This window comes from Lepus europaeus, chromosome 7 (assembly GCF_033115175.1).
Source record: "Lepus europaeus isolate LE1 chromosome 7, mLepTim1.pri, whole genome shotgun sequence".
Lineage (NCBI taxonomy): Eukaryota > Metazoa > Chordata > Mammalia > Lagomorpha > Leporidae > Lepus > Lepus europaeus.
Genome location: NC_084833.1, coordinates 99,034,136 through 99,056,559, shown reverse-complemented (window position 1 = coordinate 99,056,559; position 22,424 = coordinate 99,034,136). Strand labels below are relative to the sequence as shown.

Here is a 22,424-nt window from a genome sequence, read left to right as displayed (position 1 = left end):
GACACAGGAAATACTTAAATCTGACAATGATCTGTCTACAAGAGGAATCAGAAGAATATTTTAACTTAAGTACCTAGTATGATTCTTAGACTTCAAACTGAGGTATGCTTATTTATTTATAGATAAAATTAAAGCTCACCTTAAAAGTCTCATTGTGCCAGCTGCTAGGAAATCAAATTTGCGACTTTGTTGGTACCCTTGTTTTCTTTCGGTGAGTCCAAATACAGGAGACTTTCCTTCCTAAAACAGATGTAAGGTTTTTGCCCTTCAGTCTCTGGTTGTCATTGCTGACACCTTTGTCTGCCCTGAGCTCCCCTTTCCTATCAGAGATGTTGGAGACAAGCCTGTTAGCAGATATAAAAATCTTGGTGCTTAGGACTCAGCCTTCCAAGTTGCCATGTAACACCATTTCTTGCAGGTTCTATTTCCTTAGGGCACCTTAACTGAGTGAAGTATGGCTCCCAGCTTCCTCTGAGGGATGATCCATAATGTGAAAGAATCCATCTTGTCTTGTTCTGTCTCTAGGATGCATTGCTTCCTCCTCTCCAGGATTCTATTATTATCTCTTTCAGTGGGCTTTTGGTGTTTATGAAACTCTGACATTGGTGTTGATTATGGAGTCCTTTAAATGACTGATATTGAGAATTACTAAGGGAACTGGAGCCCTGGATTCTGTATCACGCAGGAGAAAGGGGAAAATGCAAGATTATACAATCTCTATGAATTAAAAAGACATACTTTTTAAAACATAATTTATGTTTTAAAGTGTATGTTATATATGCAAACCGTGAAACACAGCAGTGAGAATGAATGATCTAAAACACTGCACACAATAATATGAATAAATCTCACAGGCACAATGTTGAATGACAGAAACCAGACACACAGTAGTAGTATACTGTAGTTTATATTTATATGAAGTACCCAAACAAGCAGATGTACTCTCTGCTGTGATTCAGGAGAGTGGAAACCTAGGATCTACAGAAAAGCATAAAGAGATCTGCCAAGGTAGATGCTGATTACATGGATGTGTTTAGTGTGTAAAAATTCTTTAAGCTGTACACTTAAGCTTTGTACAGTTTTCTCTATTATATGTCAATTAAAAGTCAAAATAATGGTAAATATTATAAGGAGATAAGAATTTTTTTAACTTGATAATGAATCTGAAGAAAAATTCTCATCTATTTTTAACAGACTTTTGCCAAATCAAGATTTGATGTAAATGAACCTAACACAGTCTGGTTTAAGAAACAGATAATAAGGGATTTTGAAAGATGGAAATTGTGTGGTCAGTGCTTAAAAAAATGATGTAATATACATTCTGATGACCAACCATGGAAGATTCTTATGAAGAAAATGGCTAAGCAACAAAGAAACAAATTACAAATATTTATGAAGTATTTTTCTGGAACAACAACAAAAGTAGGGTGTTTGTGTTTTTTAGAGAAATAAAAAACTACATAAAGAGATTAGAAGATTCTCTCAAGAGATTAGAAATATGGTTTTTAAAGCTTTTCACTGACAAGACCATATGGGAATATATTTTAAATTACTCTTATCTTTAAGAATTAAATACAGGGGCTGGTGTGTGGCACAGTGGGTCAAGCCACCAACTGCAATGAGACCAATGCTGCATATCAGTGCTCCACTTCCCATCCAGCTCCTTGTGAACACACCTGGGAAAGCAATGGAAGATGTCCAAGTGCTTGGCCCCTGCTACCCATGTGGGAGACCCAGATGGAGTTCCTGGCTCAGCCCTGACTGTTGTGGCCATTTGGGAATGAGCCAGCAAATAGAAGAGATTCATTCTCTCTCTTTCTTTCTCTCTCTCTCTCTCTCTCTCTCTCTCTCTAAAAAAACTATGCAATGACAGCAGGAAAACTAATAATTTTGTTGTCAATGGATTAATCTTAACCAGGTTATAGTAATAGTAAATTTTCTATGAAAAATTCTGTCCTAATATATTAAAAATTTATTTTTCTGACAAAAAACTGGTTTCCAGGCTCAAGATATTTCCATATATTACCAAATTCTTCTTTAATCTCAACACTGAGCATAATTTCTGTATGTATGGCATTTCACACTGCAAAAATACTCTGAGATAATCAACCCCATTTTAAAGATAACGAAACCTAGGCTTAGCAAGGATAGGTGATTTGCCATGATCCTCTGGTTTGCATATAATTTTGAAACTAGGTGTGTAAATTCCAATTTAAGTTCCCTCTCCACTGTAACAGGTACCTCCCATTGGTAATACCACTCGGAAAAGAGCAGTAAAATAGGAAAGCACGTTTGTCTGGATACCATCCATGGATTTAATAAAACTACATTTGACTTATGTAGTTTTTCCTAAGGGCATTGTCACCACAGTGTTCTCCAGAACACAATTTTGCCAAGGTTGCAGCTTGTCTGTGCACCTACGTCAGTAACAACAGGCTGTTCATGTCTCTCGCATTTTCTTTGATTGCAGTTCTCCAGAACAAAAGGACAAATGGCTCTCTCTTCTTCAGAGGTACTTTTTCAATATCTATATTTTTAATCTTTTACATATACTATGCAAATTCCAACCTATTCTGCAGTGAAATATTCCAAATTCTCCCCCTTTTCCTTAGTAGAAATTGTTCATTTGCCCTCAGAATAAGCTGTTGGTTAGATTGTACACTACCTACTACTTTGAATAATGTTCTCTCATTACATGTGTTTCTCACTTTCTAGGAAGGCAAACACTGAGGTCTAGTTAAATCATCTGAGACAAAAATTAGTAATTTCTCCCATCTCTTTCTGAGTTCCAACCTACCAGTTAGAACGAACAGTTTCCTCAAAGTATGTATTACGTTTCCATAAAGGGGAGGTTTTCTGCTAAGTGCACACAAGTCAAGGATTATCCCTGCCATTTCACAGACTGAAGTGGTCAGCTTGGGCTCCTCTTTCAGACCTACAGTGCTTCCCTCCTTTCACCTTTCCCTCTCCCCAAGCTCTGGGATAACCAAGGTTTACACTTGACTGGAAAGCTAAATGAGAAGTAAAAACCATTGTTTTGGTTTGGCCTAGTAAAGTATTATATAAGCCCCTACACTCTACAGTAAGTTCCCAAACCTCCAGAGAAGGGAGGGGGAGCATCCACAGGTGTGGTGGCCCGGTTACACTTCTCCATCCTCACTCCTCATGGATACTGCATTCTTTTTGTGCCTCTGCCTAATGTCCTGAAAGAAAATTTTATTCCCTTTCAACCCATAATATAAAATGACTTTGCTAAGTCTTCCCATGTGCCTTTTTAAAAATAGCGTATAAGTATATTGAAACTATTAGCACAATAGATTGACTTTAAAAATAAGCCACTAGTGAATGCCATCTGACGCAGTGTTGTTTCGGGTTGTTGTTGCATTTGATTAGATACATCAATCTAGAGAAAGAAAAGGACTACCCGAAGAGCATTCCCCTCAAAATCTTCGCCAAGGACATTGGGAATTGTGCCTATGTAAGTGTTGTGTTTCTAAGCCAGAAAATTTAATTCCAAGCACCTAAGCCAAAACATTATGGGTAACAAGAGGGACAGGTAGTCAGGCAGACAAGACAAACTGAACATGCTGTGGAAGGTGGGCATTTAGAAATACTGTGGTGGGGGATGCATTTTTAGGGTATTTGCATGTCTTTGTATATGTGAAAAGTAAACCCTAGAGAAATTAACATTCACTGCAGTATTTAATATTCATACTTGGAGAGAATATTGCTTGTCAGAGGACTCCTTCTCCCTCTGGCAACTGTTTCTCTGGATCTTTTCATTAGCATTTGCAGAGGCTTATACAGTAAAGCTATTTCTACAAGGAGGTATTTCTTTTTGGTATCAAGCAATTTTTTCCCAACTTTCACTTCTTAAATAGAGAGTGGTTTTGAAAACGTCTTCATCTTTGTTAAGGATTGAATTCCTTGGATTAAGAAAGAGATGATGATCTTAGAGAGATGACAGTTATAAGGGATTAGCATGATTCTGCCTCACAATGTTTATCATATTGGTCAAGTAATTATTAAGTCTTTAACACTCTATTAGCACATGTAATTCTGATGACTGAAATTTCAGTACAAGAGCCAAGATGTTATTGGTAATGAACAAGATGGAAATTTATGATTATTTTTGTGAGACTACAGATGCCATGCTTCACAGCAGCTTTGGATCACAGAATAGTGTTGTGTGTGGAAAAATATATAGTGCAAAACAGTTAGTTTGGGCCAAAAGCAAAAGTTATGCAAATATTCTGAACAACTCCTGAATGCCAGATGTCACTGCCTGGGGGCAAAAAATACTCAAATTTTTATGATATGAGCCTACCAGAGATCTCTTTTAGCAAAGTAAAACACAAAACAACGCTGTTGTTTCTGCCTGCTTTGGTTCAGTTGTTGTGGCAGTTGGTTACTTTCAAGATTTTCTTGGAAAATCCATTGAACTGGTTTCTAACACTTTTTGGCAAGTGTATGCTTGAGAAAGCACTTATGCCCAACTCTCACTTCAGAAAAAGCAATAAGAAATGCAGTCAGAGAGAGATCCTGTATTTATCACTAGTGTCCTGGAGAAGTCAGGGGTGCTGTGACACACTCTGTCCTTTGCTCTGTGAAGTAGCTTTCCTGGCAGGGATCCCTGTGCCTGGGAAGAGTGTTCCCTCCAAATAGGAGTGCCTTTTGGAGAAGATTCTTCATCCTTGGCCTTTAGTTATGCACAGCCTGTCAGTTCATCTTGCTACCATGGAACAGAATAGCCACATTTTCAGCTTTGACTGTTTTGTTTTGTTACCTGTTTACCAGCCAAGGAGCTCTATGTGCTGAAATTCATTTGTTTTATCTACCAGAAAACCATGCAGAGGATAATATAATCCTATAGTTGTAGTTTCATACAAATGTGCCCAAAGTTAAGGAAAAAAATTATCTTAGAAGCTAGCTAATTGACAATATAGATTCCTTACTTTATAAAAACTTAGCGAAAGAATGTCTTTAAATTGAATGGAAGGGTTTGCAGACTTTAAAGAAACTGTAGAAGCAGAAGCTGTTTTGAAATTTCATCTCAAGTTAAGTATGTAGCATGCTTTTAAAAACTCTGATAGAAATAAATTCAGTTGGGTGCACTCAGCCCTCCCTGGTACAATCTAACAAACTTTTGCATAATCTTTCTAGCTACAAGAAATGTAACTAAAAATCCAATTAACTTTTCAAGGCAGTTTGTCCTGTGAAGTATTTTGCTCATAGGGAAGAAATACTATAATAGAAGGATTAGTGTTGAATTATCAATGGACTCACTTAGCTTTATTTTTATATCAATTATAGACATTTATGCTCATTGCTGACTTATCTGATAATTATGTGTAAATCTGTGTGTACAGAAAAAATATTTTAGATAGCATGGTATTGTCTTATTTAAATAATGTCTTTTGGAATTCTGTGAGCTCTGTAGATATCTGAGAATCTTAATTCCTTTTCTACTTGTTGCAAATTGTGTTTGTTTTTAGTAGCAATTCTCAATATGGTTTAACACAGAAGTATTATAAATACCCTGTTTAATGGCAGAGTTGGTAATAGAATTGAGCTTTCTAAAATTTTCAGTTGTTTTACCACACTCTAGAAATTTCAGTAGTGAAAATCTTAGTAGCCATAGTCCCTGACACATAGAAAATACTAAATAAGTAGTGGGTCTTTAAAAATTAGTAGTGGTTTTTTATTCAGTGTTTTAAACGCCTTTTGTTACAAATTCTTACTCTGATTTTACGTAAACTGATTTTATACCATGCAAAGAAATAAAACCCCATTCAAAGAAAACAGTACTCAGGAAGTAATTTATAAAGATCCAGCTGTCTCCCTTTTTAACTATTATCTGCCTTATGGAAATAAGGCAGAACACTAGTCTGAATGATTTTTTCTGGCAGGGGGCAGATTGAGAGGAAGAAGGCCCATGTATAATCTCTGAAACATACTGAGTCTTTTTCTGCCACGCTGAAGCTGTTATAGGAGGGTTATTCAAAAAGTTCATGGCAAATTGAATGAAACATTGTGTATTTTAGTGTCAAAAAGAAAAATGTTTAAATTCCTGCAGAGAAGGTTCTTCCAAAAGTTCACAGAGTGGTATGTCATTGGTGCAGCAGTTCAGTCACCTCGTGAGACACCTGTATCACACTTCAGAGTGCCTGGGTTCCGGTCCCAGCTCCACTCTGGATTCCAGTGTCCTGTTAATGAAAACCTTGGGAGGCAGAAAGTGATGGTTGAAGTAGCTGGGTCCTTGCCAATTCCATGGGAAACCTGGATTGAGTTCCCGACTTAAGGCCAGCCCAGTCTAGCCTTTGCTTTTGTGGACATTTGGTAAGTGAACCAGAGAATGAGAGGTCTGTCTTTATCTGTGTTGATCTCTTAAATAATTTTTTAAAGGTCATGGAAAATTCATATAATGAAAAAAATACGCATGGATCAAATGTTTTTGCACCAAAATAAACTTTTTATTCTATTTTCTGTGAACTTTTCGAAGCGCTCTTTTATTTTGTAAGCCGTATGTCATTCATTTTAAAAGAAATAAATGCTTATTAAAGTATGTAACATCACAAGAGTATGAAAGCCAGTTATAATCAAGGGCTTGTGTTCTGCTGAAGTCTTGTGCTTTACTCTGTCCACACTTGAAATCAAGATTTGCCTTTGGATAATCATTTAGCCTTGATAGCTTTGTTTACTTGTTTTAAAAAAATTTTTATTCATATCTGTATTTCTTTTTTTTTCTACAGTCTAAAACTATAACAGTAATGAATTCAGATACAGTGAATGACGTTATCAACATGTCATTACCAATGCTAGGGATAACTGTAAGTTATTCTGCTAGATATTCTTAATTAAATTTTTAATTTTATACTTTAGATTCTTGTGAATTTTATCCATGATAATACAGCTTTTATTACAGATAGAAAATCATATTTTGTCTCCAAAAATGTAGAAAATATAGTAAAGCTTTGCTATTAGTTAATATAATTCTTCTATTTTAGCTATTTAATTATTAGTTAATATAATTCTTCTATTTTAAAACCTATAAACCTGAAAAACATAATTTTAGATAATATGTATTTTTATTGTGTTATATACTTCTACAAAAAAATTAGGGTGAATGATGCATGATAAAGTCTAGCCTTCTCCCTGCTGCTCCCTCCCCCCGCCACTATTCTTCCTGTGTCTCCTCCCTTTGTTCTCCTCCCCTCTGTTATTCATTACCCTGTTTTTACCCTGGATTCAACCAGTGTTAGGATGATGACTTCTGAAGGATTCACTCTGTAGCAGAATTTTTACATAAGGAACATATGGCTAGAGACAGGGGTTTAGCCTGGCAGGTAAGATGCCTATCAAGAAGTCCACATCCGAAATCAGAGTGCCTGGGTTCAATGCCCAGTCCTGGATCCTGATTCCAGTTTTCTGCAAATGCAGACCCTAAAGTCCAGAGTGGTGGCTGAAGTAGTTGGTTCTCTGCTACTCCTCTGCGAGCCTTGGATGGAGTTCTCAGCTCCCAGCTTTAGCTTGGCCCAGGTCCAGCTGTTACAGGCATTTGGAGAGTGAATGAGTAGATGAGAGCTCTCTCTGTGTGTGCATCTCTCCCTCGGCCTCTCAAATTTTAATAACACATGACAAGAAGCCATGTTGTCTGATTGCAGGTCCTGAGAATCAGATGGCTGGTACCTCTAACAAACTGCCAAAAAAAAGCAAACTTTGAATTAAATCATGGATTTGAAGAGCTTTGTAGTACATACCACACTCTTCTATTTTCTAGGGCAAAGATGAGTTTTTGAAATTTTATTAGTGAGGAAAATTGAAATGTTTGAAGATGAGATTAGGAAGATAAGAATTGGAAGGCTCATTTCATCACCTCCCTACCAGTTATAAAAACAGCACACAATTAGTGCTTTCATTAAAGGGAGAAACTTTCAGAAGGATAGAGACTAAGGAAAGCACTTGAACAACACAATTCTTTGAGTGAAATTCTCTATAAATATTAAAATAACTGATATGTGATATGACACATATTTAAGACATGGCATAGTACTAGTCATTGTATTAATATTTGCTTGTGCACAGTGCTATAATAGCCCTTAAGAACTCAGGCCAACCAAAATTTGTGGTAATAAATTTTAGTTAAATTTAGTAATATATTTTAAATGTAATTAAATTTGTGTGTGCTGGGTAAAGTTGTGTTGATTTCTTTTATGAATATATTTCAGAAGACAGTGGATAATTTTAGGGATAGGAAAAGAGACTAATGACATGACTAACTTATCTGTGGCTTTCCCTTTGGATAATGTGATCCATCTGAGACTGAAATATGTGTATGCAGTTAAGTAGGAAGTAAAGTTATTTTCTTATACCTGTTCCAAAGGATTATTACAGTGTTTTCAGAAACTACATAAAAGGAAGACTTCTATTAATTGTTCTTCCTATTTGCACTAAAATTTTTCCACTGGGGATGGGACAGGGAGGAACTTATGAATAAGCTATATTGGAGGTGGAGTATGGGGAGAAGTCTATATGGTATTCTCCATAACTGGACACTGAATTATAAGAGCAAGTCCATAATTTTTCTTCAGAAGTTAAATGTATGTATATTAAATATTTCCAACAGACTTGCCTATTCTAGCTTCATGTAAAATGTAGATTCAGAAAACTGTATAGTTTAATACTACTTCTTTAATGGGATTTATAGTGTTGCTGGGTTATAATTCTACTAGCAAATAGTTTTCCATTACTGAGCCTATTCTCTAAGTATGGCTCTTGTCCTTTCTGTTCCCAGGAATGGACTTGCCCAAACTAAAGCCAGAGCAGACCGTGCCAGCCACCTAACTTCTCAAGACCTCCTGGTCATTCTCCTCCTGCTCGGTCAAAAGCAACTAAACTAACAATCAGCCTTTGAGTTATCACCTCCCAGTCATAGACACAGCAGTGCCTTTAGCTTTCTGAATAACCAGGTAGTCTCTGGAGTTGAGTTCAGCATCCTCTGAGAAGTTAAGAGACATAGCACATATCAGGGCTATGAAGAAAATACAAGCCTTGTATAACTAGGCAGTTTGTTCTTCCTTTATAAAAGCCATCATTTCACATTCCATGGGCTACCTAAATAGTGAGGTCCTGATTCTGTTGCAGTTCGTGGATTCTTGGTGATCACTGAGGGAAGAAAGCAAGATTTCTGAATCCTCTACTGGGGATCAGAGAGAGGGAGATGGGTTGTAGGAATTTAGTACTATCATCTTCAAAAGTCACATCCACCCTCATGAAGCTGAATAGCATTTATATTGTCCCCAGGTTTTTCTTTTTGCAAAGCTTAAAAAAAAATGCCAAAAACTGTGTCCTTATTCAGTTGTCAAATGTGAAAGATTTATTGTGAGTTTTAATTCTTTTATCTCCAAGGGCTCTGAGAAAGATTACCAATTATGGGTCAATTCTGGCAAAGAAGATGCACCATACCCACTCATTGGTAAGTTTCTGTAAAAATCTAAGATAGCTTTGATTGTAATTTGATTATAATTTTAAGTATCTCGGAAGATTGGTAATATGATACTAAATTAAACACAATTAAATATTAAATCTCATATCAGTTAGTAAATGCTTGAAAGATTTATTATGTGGTAGAACAATATCTCTTCAATCAGTGGGTAATGGTATGTCTAGGGCGAGAAATCTAAATTTTCCTCCCTGCAGTTTTACTTTACAAAGAGAGCTAACTTGCTAAATCTTTAAAACACATTTTCTGGGTGTAGCATTAAGACACAGCAGGTTAAGCTGCTGCTTGTGACACCAGCATCCCAAGTTCCACTGCTCTGCTTCCAGTACTCCCTGATAACGCACCTGGGAAGGCCGTGGGTAATTGCTCAAGTACCTGGGCCCTGCCACCCATATGGGAGTCCTAGGTAGAGTTCCTGGCTTTGGCCTGGCCCAATACCAGCTGTTGTGGCCATTTGGGGAGTGAACCAGCTCAAGCCCAATCACTCTCTGCCTGCCTTTAAAATAAGTATTTTAAATTTTTCCTGTAAGCAGCATGTTTGATAATGATTTTCCTCCATTTGTCTGTTATTTAGTTCTTGAATTTTCTTTTCCTATCTCTACTTACTGTGTTACCCTGTGTAAGACCATCTGAAATCTAGCCTCACATTTTAGTACATCCATGAGTATTTAGCAAAGTTCTAGACACAGGGCAAGTGTTAGACATCATAAAAAAATAGATTAATCCATTTAGATTCCTAAAACTCTCACTGCCTAGCACACTTTGCTATTCACCTAGCTAAATGTTTTAGCATTGGTTTTGTTTTGAAGAGTTATTGGTAAATATGTTATACCTCACAGTATTAAAATTATTGAGTTGAAAACCATTTCTTAACCAATAGCTTCATTCATTATGGGGAACAGTAATAGAGCACTTAAAACAAGGGATAGCATCTGTAGCAGAGTTTGAAATGATGACAGTGGTGGTATTCATGACCTCGTTATTTCAAAATGCTTATTATCTGGCAAATATTGTGAGAAACATTACATCCATTATTTCAGGTTATCCTTTCCTTTATCTATGAGATCACTGCTTTATAATTTAGATTTCCATCAAGTAATCTGAGCAATATTTTAAAGAAAATAGTAGTTATTTTATTTGAAAGGCAGATAATTTCCATCTGCTGGTTTATTTTTTTCTTTAAAGATTTTATTTATTTGAGAGGTAGAGTTACAATGAGAGAGAGAGAGACAGAGAGAGGGGTCTTCCATCTTCTGGTTCACTCCCCAAATGGCCGCAATGGCCAGGGCTGACCCAATCTGAAGTCAGGAGCCAGGAGCTTCTTCCGGGTTTCCCACGTGGGTGCAGGGGCCCAAGCACTTGGGCCCTCTTCTGTTTCCCCAGGCCATAGCAGAGAGCTGGATCAGAAGAGAAGCTTGAACCGGTGCCCTTATGGGATTCCAGCGCTGCAGGTGGTGGCTTTACCAGCTACACCACAACACTGGCCCCATAGTTTACTTCTTAAATACCTATGACAGCCAGGGTTAGGCCAGGCCAAAGTCAGGAGCCCAGAACTCAATCCAGGTATCCTATGTGGGTAGCAAGCACTTGAACCTCTGCTGTCTCCTAGGGTATGCATTGGCTGGAAGCTGAATTTGAATCTGAAGAGCTGGGGCTCAAAACAAAACACTCCAATATGGGATGCAGGCATCCCAAGCAGAGTGGCAGGGAGCTGGATCAGAAGTGGAGCATCCGGGACATAAACCAGTGCCCATACCAGGAAGCCGGCATCTCAGGAGGCAGCTTTATTCTCTCTACACCACAATGCCAGCCCCTAAACTTACCTTTTAATTCAGTTTTTTTTTACTTAGGGGGGCTGGCACTGTGGCACAGCGGGTTAACACCCTGGCCTGAAGCTCCAGCATCCCATATGGGCACCGGTTTGAGACCCAGCTGCTCCACTTCACACCCAGCTCTCTGCTGTGGCCTGGGAAAGCAGTGGAAGATGGCCCAAGTCCTTGGGTCCCTGCACACATGTGGGAGACCCTGAAGAAGCTCCTGGCTCCTGGCTTCGGATAGGCTCAGCTCTGGCCGTTGTGGCCAATTGGGGTGTGAACCATTGGATGGAAGACCTCTCTGCCTCTCCTCTCTCTGTGTAACTCTTTCAAATAAATAAATCTTTAAAAAAAAAAAATCTCTGTCTCTCCCTGTCACTCTACCTTTCAAATAAATAAATTAAAAAAAAAAAGTGATCATGCTCAGAGCTAAGGATAAAGTTGAATGGGTTTCAGATTTTGTAATGTCCTTTTTGTAAAAGTCATTGGGCAAGTATTAAAGTTGTCATTAAAAATCAAATAAAGTAATTGGTTTAATATTTATTTAAAACTAGCTGCATGATAACATTTAGTCTTAGAACAGCTCCATGCTGAATTACTAGCATGAGACATGATTGTCCCATGATTTAGCAGCAATTCTTAATTGTATATATTAATGTCTCTGTATTTATATGTGTACATTTAAATAGACACACAAGAATTAAATGCATATTAAATTTGAAAGATAGAGCTGCAATACTCTGATTCACTGCCCTCGCCCCCAGAAGCTTGCTACGGCCAGAACTAGGCTGGAGCCAGCAAGGAGAAACTCAGCTGAGATCTCTCAAGTGGATACCCATCACTCCCAGGGTGTGCATGGAGAAACAGCTGGAATTGAGAGCTGGAGCTGGGACACAAACCTAGACACTCCAACACGGGATGTGGGCATCTTAACTGCTTAACTTTCTGTACTTAAAAAAAAATCCATGGCACAATATTATTTAAAGATTATAGTGAGAGGATGCAATTACTTACAGTACAAAAAGCAAAAATCATGTTGCAGTCAGATGTCCAGGATTTAGTTTTTCTGGTTTATAAATTCCTTTCTGCATCTGTTTCTAATCCCCAGCAGTCTCCTTCTGATTAGTGCCTATGAACACCAATTTTAGAGGACAGCAGTGGAGGGAAGCATAAATCAAGCCAGTCCCAGTGCTCTTGAGTAATTCTAATTGCAGAATGAAAGATGTCTTTTTCAGACAGACATGTTACATAGTAGTGATAGTGACGCTTTACATATATAGTCCTTTGCCCCAATAGTGAAATTAACCACTAATGTTTACTTATTTGATATGTATAACATTTGTGTCAGATAGGCCAATAATTTAAATTATGTACTTGAATCAGAACATGAATTTGCTGAATATTTACAGTTCTAGGTAGTGTCAAAAGAGAAATTACAATATATTTAAATATTCATATATGAAGACATAGGAAAAATCATTAGGTTGCTCAAAAACTAATGTACATATTCCAATTAATATATCTACCCTTTTTTAAAAAGGATTTGTTCATTTGTTTTTGAAAGTCAGAGTTAGAGAGTGAGAAATCTTCCACCTGCTTGTTCACTCCCCAAATGGCCAGGGCTGGGCCACGCCAAAGTCGGGAATCTGGAACTTCATCCAGGTCTCCAACAAGCAGTTGGACCATCTTCTGTTGCTTTCCCAGGTGCATTGGCAGGAAGCTGGATCGCAAGTAAGAAGCTGGTATCACAGGTGCTACGTAAACTGCTGTGCCACAAAGCTGGCCCCCCAAATAATTCTTGAAAGATATTTTTCCTCTCTGCTTTCCTTCCCCTCACCATGAAAATAAACTGCTTTGGTAGGGTCACCTGCGTAATGCAGTGATCTGTAGAGCTACAGGAGTATACACGGTGAACTTTCAGTCAGCAGAAGGATCCTAATCTAAAGTTGTTGCAGGGGTAAATAGGAGTCTACTCCAGTTGGTAGCATACATGCTCATAGTAATAGTCTACCTGAAGTCTACTTGTAGGTTTTTTTTATACACAGGACATGAATATCCCTATGGAATTAAAATGAGCCATCTTCGAGACACTGCACTCCTGACACAGGGATCAAAGGACTCTGCTGCCACCCCCAACCTCCAAGAGCCCTTCCTCATGGAACAGCTGCCCAGAGAGATGCAGTGCCAGTTCATCCTGAAGCCCAGCCGCCTGGCTGCAGCCCAGCAACTTAGTGGTGAGTTCCTTCTCCCCCTGCATAGAGCCTTCTCTCAGCACAGGTTTTCGTTCCTGACCACAGATTTAGCACAAAAGCAGAACTCCAACTTCCAGCCAGATAACGTACAATCTCTTTCAGTTGGAAAGATGGAGTTTTTCTAAATTATAAATGAGCAGGAGGCATGACTAGATTTTAACCAGCAGCTTGTAGCAATACAGTCTGTCTCTTCTTTTCACTATTCTTTCCCCTTTAACCTTAGGCATAAGGTTATGCACTGCAAAGTAGGACACCAGGCAATGGTGCAGCTGTGTCAGTGCCCTCTTTGCACTCTTAACACTGTACTGTGTGTTCCTCCAAGTGGTTACATTATAAAAAGCTTGGCTCTCAGAAGACTGTGATGCTGTACCTAGATGGTGATAGTGATAAATACAGGGGGGGTATTCAGAAAGTTCACAGAAAATATTTATTGAAAAAAAAATGCATGGGTCTTTTAAGAATTATGCCAAAATAAACTTAATTCCATTTTCTGCTAACTTTTTGGAGTAGCCTCATCTACATAAGTCTCTCCTTAGCCTACTGAGCTCATATAAATCCCCTTTGAACTCCAATGTCTCTTAACCATCCCATAGTAAAGACTAGAATGAAAAGCAACGTACAACATAATTTACCCTACTGAAGTTTAAGCTCTCTATCTGAAATTAAGATTTTATAAGAGACAGAAGACAATGGCTACCAAAAACTGAGTGGGATAGTAGAAAACTAATGATGAACTTCTGTAACTGTCGTTATCAGAGTAAACTAGTTAAGGGGATCAGATGCACCAGTGGCATTGCCTTTTGCAGATAAGCAAACTCAGGCCCGAAGAGTAATAAGAAGTTTAAACGGATGGCATCATGGACCTTCCTGGCAAATGACAGATTATTAGCATCGTCTTACTGCCAGATGAAATTCTTCATCTATTAATAAGAGTACCTCATACCTTTTCTACCTTCACTGCAGAATGACCCTTCTTTGAGACCAGCCATCCAGACTTAGAGAAAACAGACAAATCATTCATTGCAAAGATTCAGATTTTTTTTTTTTTGCTTTAGATGTTCATACAGATCAGTATCCCTTTAAACAGAACCTCCTCCAATGCATTTAAAATTGTTTAATTTATAATTTCCACACTAAAACCACTTTAGTTTCTGAAATAAGTGCAACACCAGCATTAAACTTATTTCCTGTTCAATCCATTGATTCAAGACTGACAGCTTGTTAGGCAAAAATACTTGAACTGCCCTCTTCTCTTCAACTACTATTTGTTCATTTTATTTTTTGTCTCTGGAAGCCTGGATTTCTTCTGTCTCATACTGCTTTATTCATCCATTAGCTCCCTATCCAACTTGAAAATTTCAGGATTATGATGAGATTCCATCTTGCTGAAAACCACAGCTCCTGTCAGTCTCCTTCGTACTCTCCTATATTCCTAGTAAAATTCTATCTCTAGGTGAATTCTAAGTACTATTAAATGAAATCCTATGGCATCAGGAAAGTTTGTGATCCTTAATAACCAACCCCAAATGAGCACTCCATACTGGCTGGACCATCGTAATTATGTTTCATTAAGGCATGTTCCAGCTCCTTGAACCAGCCATATCATTTACATCTCTATATACACACCCTGTCCTGTCACTTTCTGATGATCGCCTAGCTGGTAAGTCATCAAAGGCTCCCTCCTCTGTCAAACAAAGGTAGTTTGAATTTTTATTAGTCATCTCCTATAATGGTAATTGAGTTATGGGGTTGTAAGTCTATTTGCTCACAACTCTGCCATTTTGAAGGGTGCTATATACAGATCATGGTTTTTTATTCTCTAAAATGTGAGCTCCATGAAGGCATAGATTTTCATTTCTTTTGTTCATCTCTGTGTCCCCAGCACCTGGCACAGTGATAGCATACGTACTCAGTACTTGTTGAGTTAGCTAATTCAGATATTAATGAATTGCTTAATCAGTCTATCATTCCCTATAACTCTGCTGAGGAGAGTAATATTCTACTCTTCTAAACTAATTCTCTGGATCCTTTATCAATTTTATTTAATTTCACTAATAGGCAGTCAAGTGCCCTGAGGGTTTCACCTAATTTTGCCAGTAATGTACTCAGTTCAATTGTAGGCATCTTCTGCTTAGTTTTTCTCTGAGGTAAGGATAACAGTTGTTCTAGTAGTAGGTGATTCATGGTGAATAGGACCAGGGATGGAGTAACTGTAGACCAGTGGTTCCAAAACCTAACTGAGTATCAGAATCACTTATGCAACTTATTAATTATAGTTGAACCACTTAAATATTTTTAAGCCACAGAAGATTTTGGTGAACATATGCTTTGGAAACCACTGACTTAAATCAGGAGTTAGTACACTTTTTCCTTAAGGAGCTGTATAGTAAAATTTTCAGGTCAGTGCAAAAAAATCAAGGATATTATGTCAATTTTCATGTCATAAAAAAACAAATTTCCATACAATTTATTGATGGAATTTAAAACAATAAATAATTGAATAATTTGTAATAATTCTTTCAGAGGGACAAAAAAAATTACTGATCTGATCAAAACTGATTGCAAATGTTCTGGTCTGCAATGAGATTTCTATATTTCATCTTTGAAAATATCTTTTCACACAGAAAGGTACTGCCATATACTGATGTGCTACAAGCAGATAATTTTAATTGAACATATTCCTCTCTTGGATGGCATTTGCAAAATTTTGTTAGATTCTTGTCTTGGCGTTTGCCTTTTCAGTATATCTTTTCATTGCAGATTAATCACTTTCAGCTGAAGATTAGGTAGAAGCTCCTCAATTGAAAAGTTAAGGTAATTTCCTTTGCTCTTGCATTGAGATTGGTATGACACTGCTAGGACTGTAGGTTGAACTCAGAATATTTGCTGCAAATTGGTTTAGGAATAGAGTTCTTGTTTTAACTTTTGACAGGATGAGATGTGTATTAACGCAGTTAGACTTTAACACAGTGAAAGTTTTATTTGTATTGTTTTGCCTTGTAATTTTAGGTTGAATTCATTAAGAAACATCAAATCTACAGCAAACATTAATTTCCAGAGCCATTCAGTGTCTATTGGTAGTTGAAGGCTGGTCTCATCCAAAGGAAGTCCAATCTTGGCCCTAAATTCAGGTTATCACTGAAAAACTTTATCACTATTCAGCCATTGGAGTACTATGTGATAACACAAGATAGGCTAATGTTTCGCTTCTATTTCTGATAAAAATTCACAAGATTAAGAACGATGAAGCCCCTCAGAGTAAATGAAGTTCACTGTTGACACTGTTGTACCACTGATCAGTGCAATACAATGAATAACCATAGCCTTAAAACACTGCATTTCCCAAAGCTTTGTAAACTTGTCAAATTAATACCTTTCTCTGCTCTGTACATTTTCATCACCATCAAATACAACACATCTTAGCAGATTCCATTTCAGGTAATACTGAATTACTGTTTTCTCAAAATCTTTGAAAATATTCTCACCTTTAATTGTTCCATGCAGACAATTCAAAGCTAACTCTTTAGCTGCTACACACTCAACATTGACTTCTTGGATAAATAAAAAAAAGAAATTAGCAATACTGTTTAATTAACTTTTATTTAATGAATATAAATTTCCAAAGTACAGCTTATGGATTACAATGGCTTCCACCACCCCGTAACTTCCCTCCCACCCGCAACCCTCCCCTTCTATTCACATCAAGATTCATTTTCAATTCTCTTTATATACAGAAGATCAGTTTAGTATATATTAAGTAAAGATTTCAACAGTTTGCTCCCACATAGCTAATTTCAATAACCATGACTTATCAAAAACCAGAATGCATCTCTTACTATGGACTCAAACTACCTCCAGCATCATGAAGCAGTGAAACAAACTTCAGCACACATCTTCTTGTCTTTAAATTCCTGCTCTTGTCACTAAAGCTCACTGTTACGTAGACGTGTTAGCACCAACTTCGTGAATTGGAGTTCACTTTACATGGTTGTTGTCTTATTGTCAGCATCCCCCACCCCCCGTCCCGGCTTCTGTTACTGTTCATGGGGACTCTAATTTAAAGGAAAAATGCCACTGTGGACATTGTTTTCAGTTCTCCCATAGCATCATTGGTTTGTAGAAAATATAACCATATAAAGATCAAAATCTGCTCCAGCTTGTTCCTAATATAAATCAAAATTTAAGAACAAGAATTGGTTTTACTCTTTCCCTAGTGTTTCAATTGAAAAAAAGCCAATATTCTTTTTCAGCATATATTATAAAAATATAGAATGTGATCTTACTTACCAAGTACCACTTGTTAGAGTCCATCAGACTCTGTGGCCTGTGTAGTTCAAATCCATACAAAACATAGATTCTTAAATTGCTTAGTCTTACAGAATGGATATTTGCATAGCCTCTTTTGTGAAAACCAGATACTGTTTCTAGGCTTAGAGAATAAAAGAAAATCATTTCTATTAGAGCAGTAGCTGAGAATAATTGTATTTTTAAGCCACCTCAATAAAATTGGCCATAATTAGACAAAATTCTGTTGTCTCCCTTTCTGAGAAAGATTCCTCTAGTTGAAGAAAATAATCCTGTTAACTAGATAACCTTATTGTTCTTCTGCCTCAGCATGGAGGCAGAAAATGAAAGTAGAGTAGCACTCAGTCTCTCTACCAGCCGTCTCTGAGACTTAGAGCCCTGTAACTTTGTCTTTGGGGTGGTTGGTCCCTAAATTCAGGGTTCAGGACACAGACATTTAAAGATTTGACCTCAGATATCACTTAAAGGAAATATGTTTAGTCAGGAAAGTGATTGCCCCTTCCTGTTCCCAGAGCATTTTATACACGTTTTGTTTAGACTGTTAGCATCTTAAGGCCTGGGAATTCATCCTCAGGGTATAGAGCAGAGGTTAAATGAGCATCGCACCTAGTATGGAAAACTTTGATTTGTATATGAGAGTCTGGAGTAAAGAGGGATTATTCTGAGCTGTTGGGGTTTCCACATCCAGGCTGCAGTTCTGTGCCCACAGTGTTCCACATCTGGTTAAGATGCAAAACTGAAGTGCAGCTGAACTGTTCACCAATGTATGTTCACTGCCCTTGTGGGGGAGGGGGCTATAATTTGGGTAGATGGAGGCCAGAATAGAATTTCCAGTTGAAGTGTTGTAAGTATCATTCTGTACTTTCAAGAATTGCAATTTTTAATATTCAGTTCCCTAATTTAAACGTGAAAATGAATTCTGCCAGGGTTATTTAGGAAAGCTATACCTACTAAATTTAGTTTGCTTTATATTTACATCACCCCTTTTTTTTTTTTTACAGCAATAGTATGTGTTTTCATTAGCCTGTGACATTTAGAAAGCCAGAGCTATGCATTAAAAGCTCTGCAAGAAAGTAAACTTTAATGAAATTTTTTTCTCTCAAGCCCAGAGGGAACCTGAATTCTCAGATTGAATGCTTTGCATAACAAAAGGCATGGCTACAGCTGAAAGTATTTATGATAAAGGATTCAATTTCAACTCCATCTTATGTCTACACTCATAGTATAGCTGGATATATAAATCATGGATAGAGCATTCTTAAGTTTGTGAAAGCTAAACCAAATCTGATAGTTTTAGGAACAATAAAGCCAGTATAAATGTGAGCAAACCAGACTAACTACAACTCCTCAAAATATACATTCATGTATATTAAACTAATATGTGCACAGGTTGACATTGCTAAACATACAAGAACCCCTTCTTGAATTCCAGAGCGTTTAGTTTCATTTTCTAAGATGGTGGGGATCAAGGATGTTAGGACAGGAAGAGAATACATCAGTTGCACAGAGCAGTGGTGTTCCTTGGTGTCCGTTTATCTCCTCAAGTCTGGCAAACAGGATAGAGAGTGGGATGGAGGGGAGGGCCTCTCTGTTGGGAGCAGATTGGTATCTTGGCAGCTTTAATCAGGAGCACTGTGACCCACAGGATGGGCAAAGTCATGCTCTTCATACATTATCCTATATGATCCTCTCAGTAAGCCCTAGAGGGATTGGGAGGAGAGTTTAGGTAACTTGTCCAAGTAAGTGTCTGAACCAGGAGTATAATGAGGCTCCTAACTCAGAGTCAGAAAACTTTACGCACCTGAGTGTGTACAGTGGTGACTTGTAGGTGACTGTCTTAGGCCATTTGGTAAAAAACTCCTTATTCACTTTCCTTCCATAACTTGGCTTGTCTAATATTTGCTTAAGTACATGATCCTGAGGCAATAAAAATAAGACTTCTTTTAAATTAGCTTTTGACAATACAGAACAGTGGAAGATCTATGCTCTTGGCATTCCATTATCAGCAGAGGTCAGGAGCAACCCATCGTGCTTAGGAGCTTGGTTGAGTGTCACTGGAAATACTGCCGTGCAGCCAGAGTTTAATAACTGATTCCCATACGCTCCCCTGGAGAAGATGGAGTCAAACCAACAGTGGGAACAGCCTGGCTATGAAGGCTCCTCAAATCTTTTTTGAAGCTATTTTGAATCCACTCCACAAATCAGATTTGGGCAGAATTTATTTACAATATTTGGGGCTCCCACTGTTAGGTTTTCTCCATTCAATTTCCATCCTCTCTGTTCTCTTGGTTTTCAAGCCAGTAAGAGTACAGCTTTCTCTCTAAATTTCAGTTACTGCTACTGCCTGTCCTCAGGCTAAAAGCTTGAGGAAAAGAATAGAAAACGCAGGCAGTGCATGCCATTCCCTTTTTCCAGATGTGACACTTTTACCACCAATACCCACCTTCTTTTGGCCTCTCTTCAGTGCCTCCAGGTGGTTTTACTTGGGTTTATTTGTCCAAGGTTTATAGTTATTATCCATGTGTTTGTTTTGGGAGGAGATGGCAGCAGGACCAGCCGCCTTTACAAATGGAACCTTGAAGAACATTTTCTCTATCAAATCATGTTCAAACTCATTAACTTTCATGTTAAAATTAGACACAGCACAAAAAAATGGTATGACTAGATTATCATAAGATTATAACTCACTGTTAACATTTCTGCTTTTTTTTTTTCACTCTACTTTTTTTCATTTAAATCCACCATCAGTTTCAACTGTTCAGTAAGTATTATTTACTAGGTACAAGGCACCATGGTAGATGGCCTTCTGTTGAAATCTTGTTCATTCAAAACCCAAATCAAATGCAAACACCCCTGCCACTGTACTACATAAAAATGATATACCTCTGAGTGTCTCCAGTACTTTGTTCCTGCATTATGACATTTATTAATATACTTGCTTCCCCCCACGACCACCACTACCTCCAGTCTTAGTCCCTGTTAGGTTTTGAACTTACCATAGCAAGGGCAAGTCTCATTCATGTTTGTGTCCATCCATGCTGCCTTCAACATACATCTTTGCAGTTACAAAGAAAGAGGAAAAAAATTGTAGAACATTAGCTTCCTGTCTCTGTTCTCAGTAGTACAGTGAGCATCAGGTAACAAATCATTCTTTGTCTCTGGGGAACAACTTGAGACACATTTCAATCCACTTCATCTCTTCTTCTACCATCTCCCTACTTTGCTGTTTCTTATTTAATTGTGGTCTCCTTCAATATTTAGCTTTTTTGTATGCTTGGTCTCATCTTTCAAATGGAAAAATACATATACTGATATGAAGCACTTTTTGCATTAATTTGTTACAGTTAAATAAGGGAATCTTTCTTTCTCCATTGAAAATGTAATGCTAGGGTGAGTGTTTGGCCTAGCAATTAAGACACCAGTAAAGATGTCCCCCTTCCATATTGGAGTACTTAGGTTGGAGTGTCAGCCCCAGCCCATGATGTCAGCTTCCTGGTAATGCAGACCCCAGAAAGTCAGCTGATAGCTCAGTTGGATTCCTGCCACCTACTTAGGAGACCTGGATTGAGTTCCCAGTGCTTAGCTTCAACCTCAGCCCAGCCCAAATGCTGTAGCCATGTGGAGAGTTAATCAACCATCACGTGAAATTTCATGTTCATTTGTTTTCTGTCTCCTTCCCTATTATTTGTGAGGCAGACAAACTGAAAATTTAGTGCCAACACTGAAGTACATTAACCAGTAGTCCCAAAAGTTAATTTCATAGGTTGAATTGTTGATTAAAAAAAGGACCTCATCTGTAGTAAGTACTTTTTCTCTTTGAACCATAGTAACAAACATGAATTGATGGGGCCGTCACCGTGGCTCACTTGGTTAACCCTCCGCCTGCGGCACCAGCATCCTATATGGGCTCCAGGTTCTAGTCCTGGTTGCTCCTCTTCCAGTTCAGCTCTCTGCTGTGGCCCAGGAGGGCAGTAGAGGGTGGCCCAATTGCTTGGGCCCCTGCACCCGCATGGGAGACCAGGAGGAAGCACCTAGCTGCTGGCTTCGGATCGGCACAGTGCCGGCCGTAGCGGCCATTTGGGGAGTAAACCAACAGAAGGAAGACCTTTGTCTCTCTCTCACTGTCTATGACTCTACCTGTCAAATAAAAAAATTTTTTTTAAAAAATGAATTGATGAAGTTTCATGAATTGAACTAGGTTTTCTAATTATCTTTTCTTTAGATTCAGGTCAGAAGACATTTAAAAGGAGAAGATCTATCATAAACTGGGCCTTCTGGCGGGGTTCTAGCACTCATCTGGACAGCTTGCCCATGTCACCAACATCACCTGTGCCAGGGCAGCTCTTTGGAGTTTCTCTGCCAAATATTTGTGAGAACGACAATCTGCCCAAGCCTGTCTTGGTAAGTCTCATTTTGGCCCAAAAGCTAATGGGAAAGGAGGTTTTTGGAATAAAGAGCTCTGGGTGATAACATATGGCTCCAAATGGAAAAATTGCAGATATCCTATTTTTTTATTCAGATAATGTAATAGCTAAATCAGATTTTTATTAT

General features: G+C 38.0%; 1 protein-coding gene across 5 annotated transcripts in view; it reads left to right on the top strand.

Moving 5' to 3' along the window:
* ARHGAP20 (Rho GTPase activating protein 20) overlaps positions 1-22,424 on the top strand; it is a 140,242-nt gene that overhangs the window by 96,350 nt on the left and 21,468 nt on the right. For 4 of the 5 annotated variants that reach the window (XM_062196982.1, XM_062196978.1, XM_062196980.1 and 1 more), the window contains 6 exons: positions 2,471-2,512; positions 3,394-3,478; positions 6,753-6,830; positions 9,409-9,475; positions 13,362-13,550; positions 22,096-22,274. In XM_062196982.1, the coding sequence (XP_062052966.1) occupies positions 2,471-2,512; positions 3,394-3,478; positions 6,753-6,830; positions 9,409-9,475; positions 13,362-13,550; positions 22,096-22,274 (640 nt within the window). Of the gene's footprint in view, positions 1-20; positions 103-2,470; positions 2,513-3,393; positions 3,479-6,752; positions 6,831-9,408; positions 9,476-13,361; positions 13,551-22,095; positions 22,275-22,424 lie in introns of those variants that run through there. The other variant, XM_062196983.1, reaches the window with a different exon arrangement.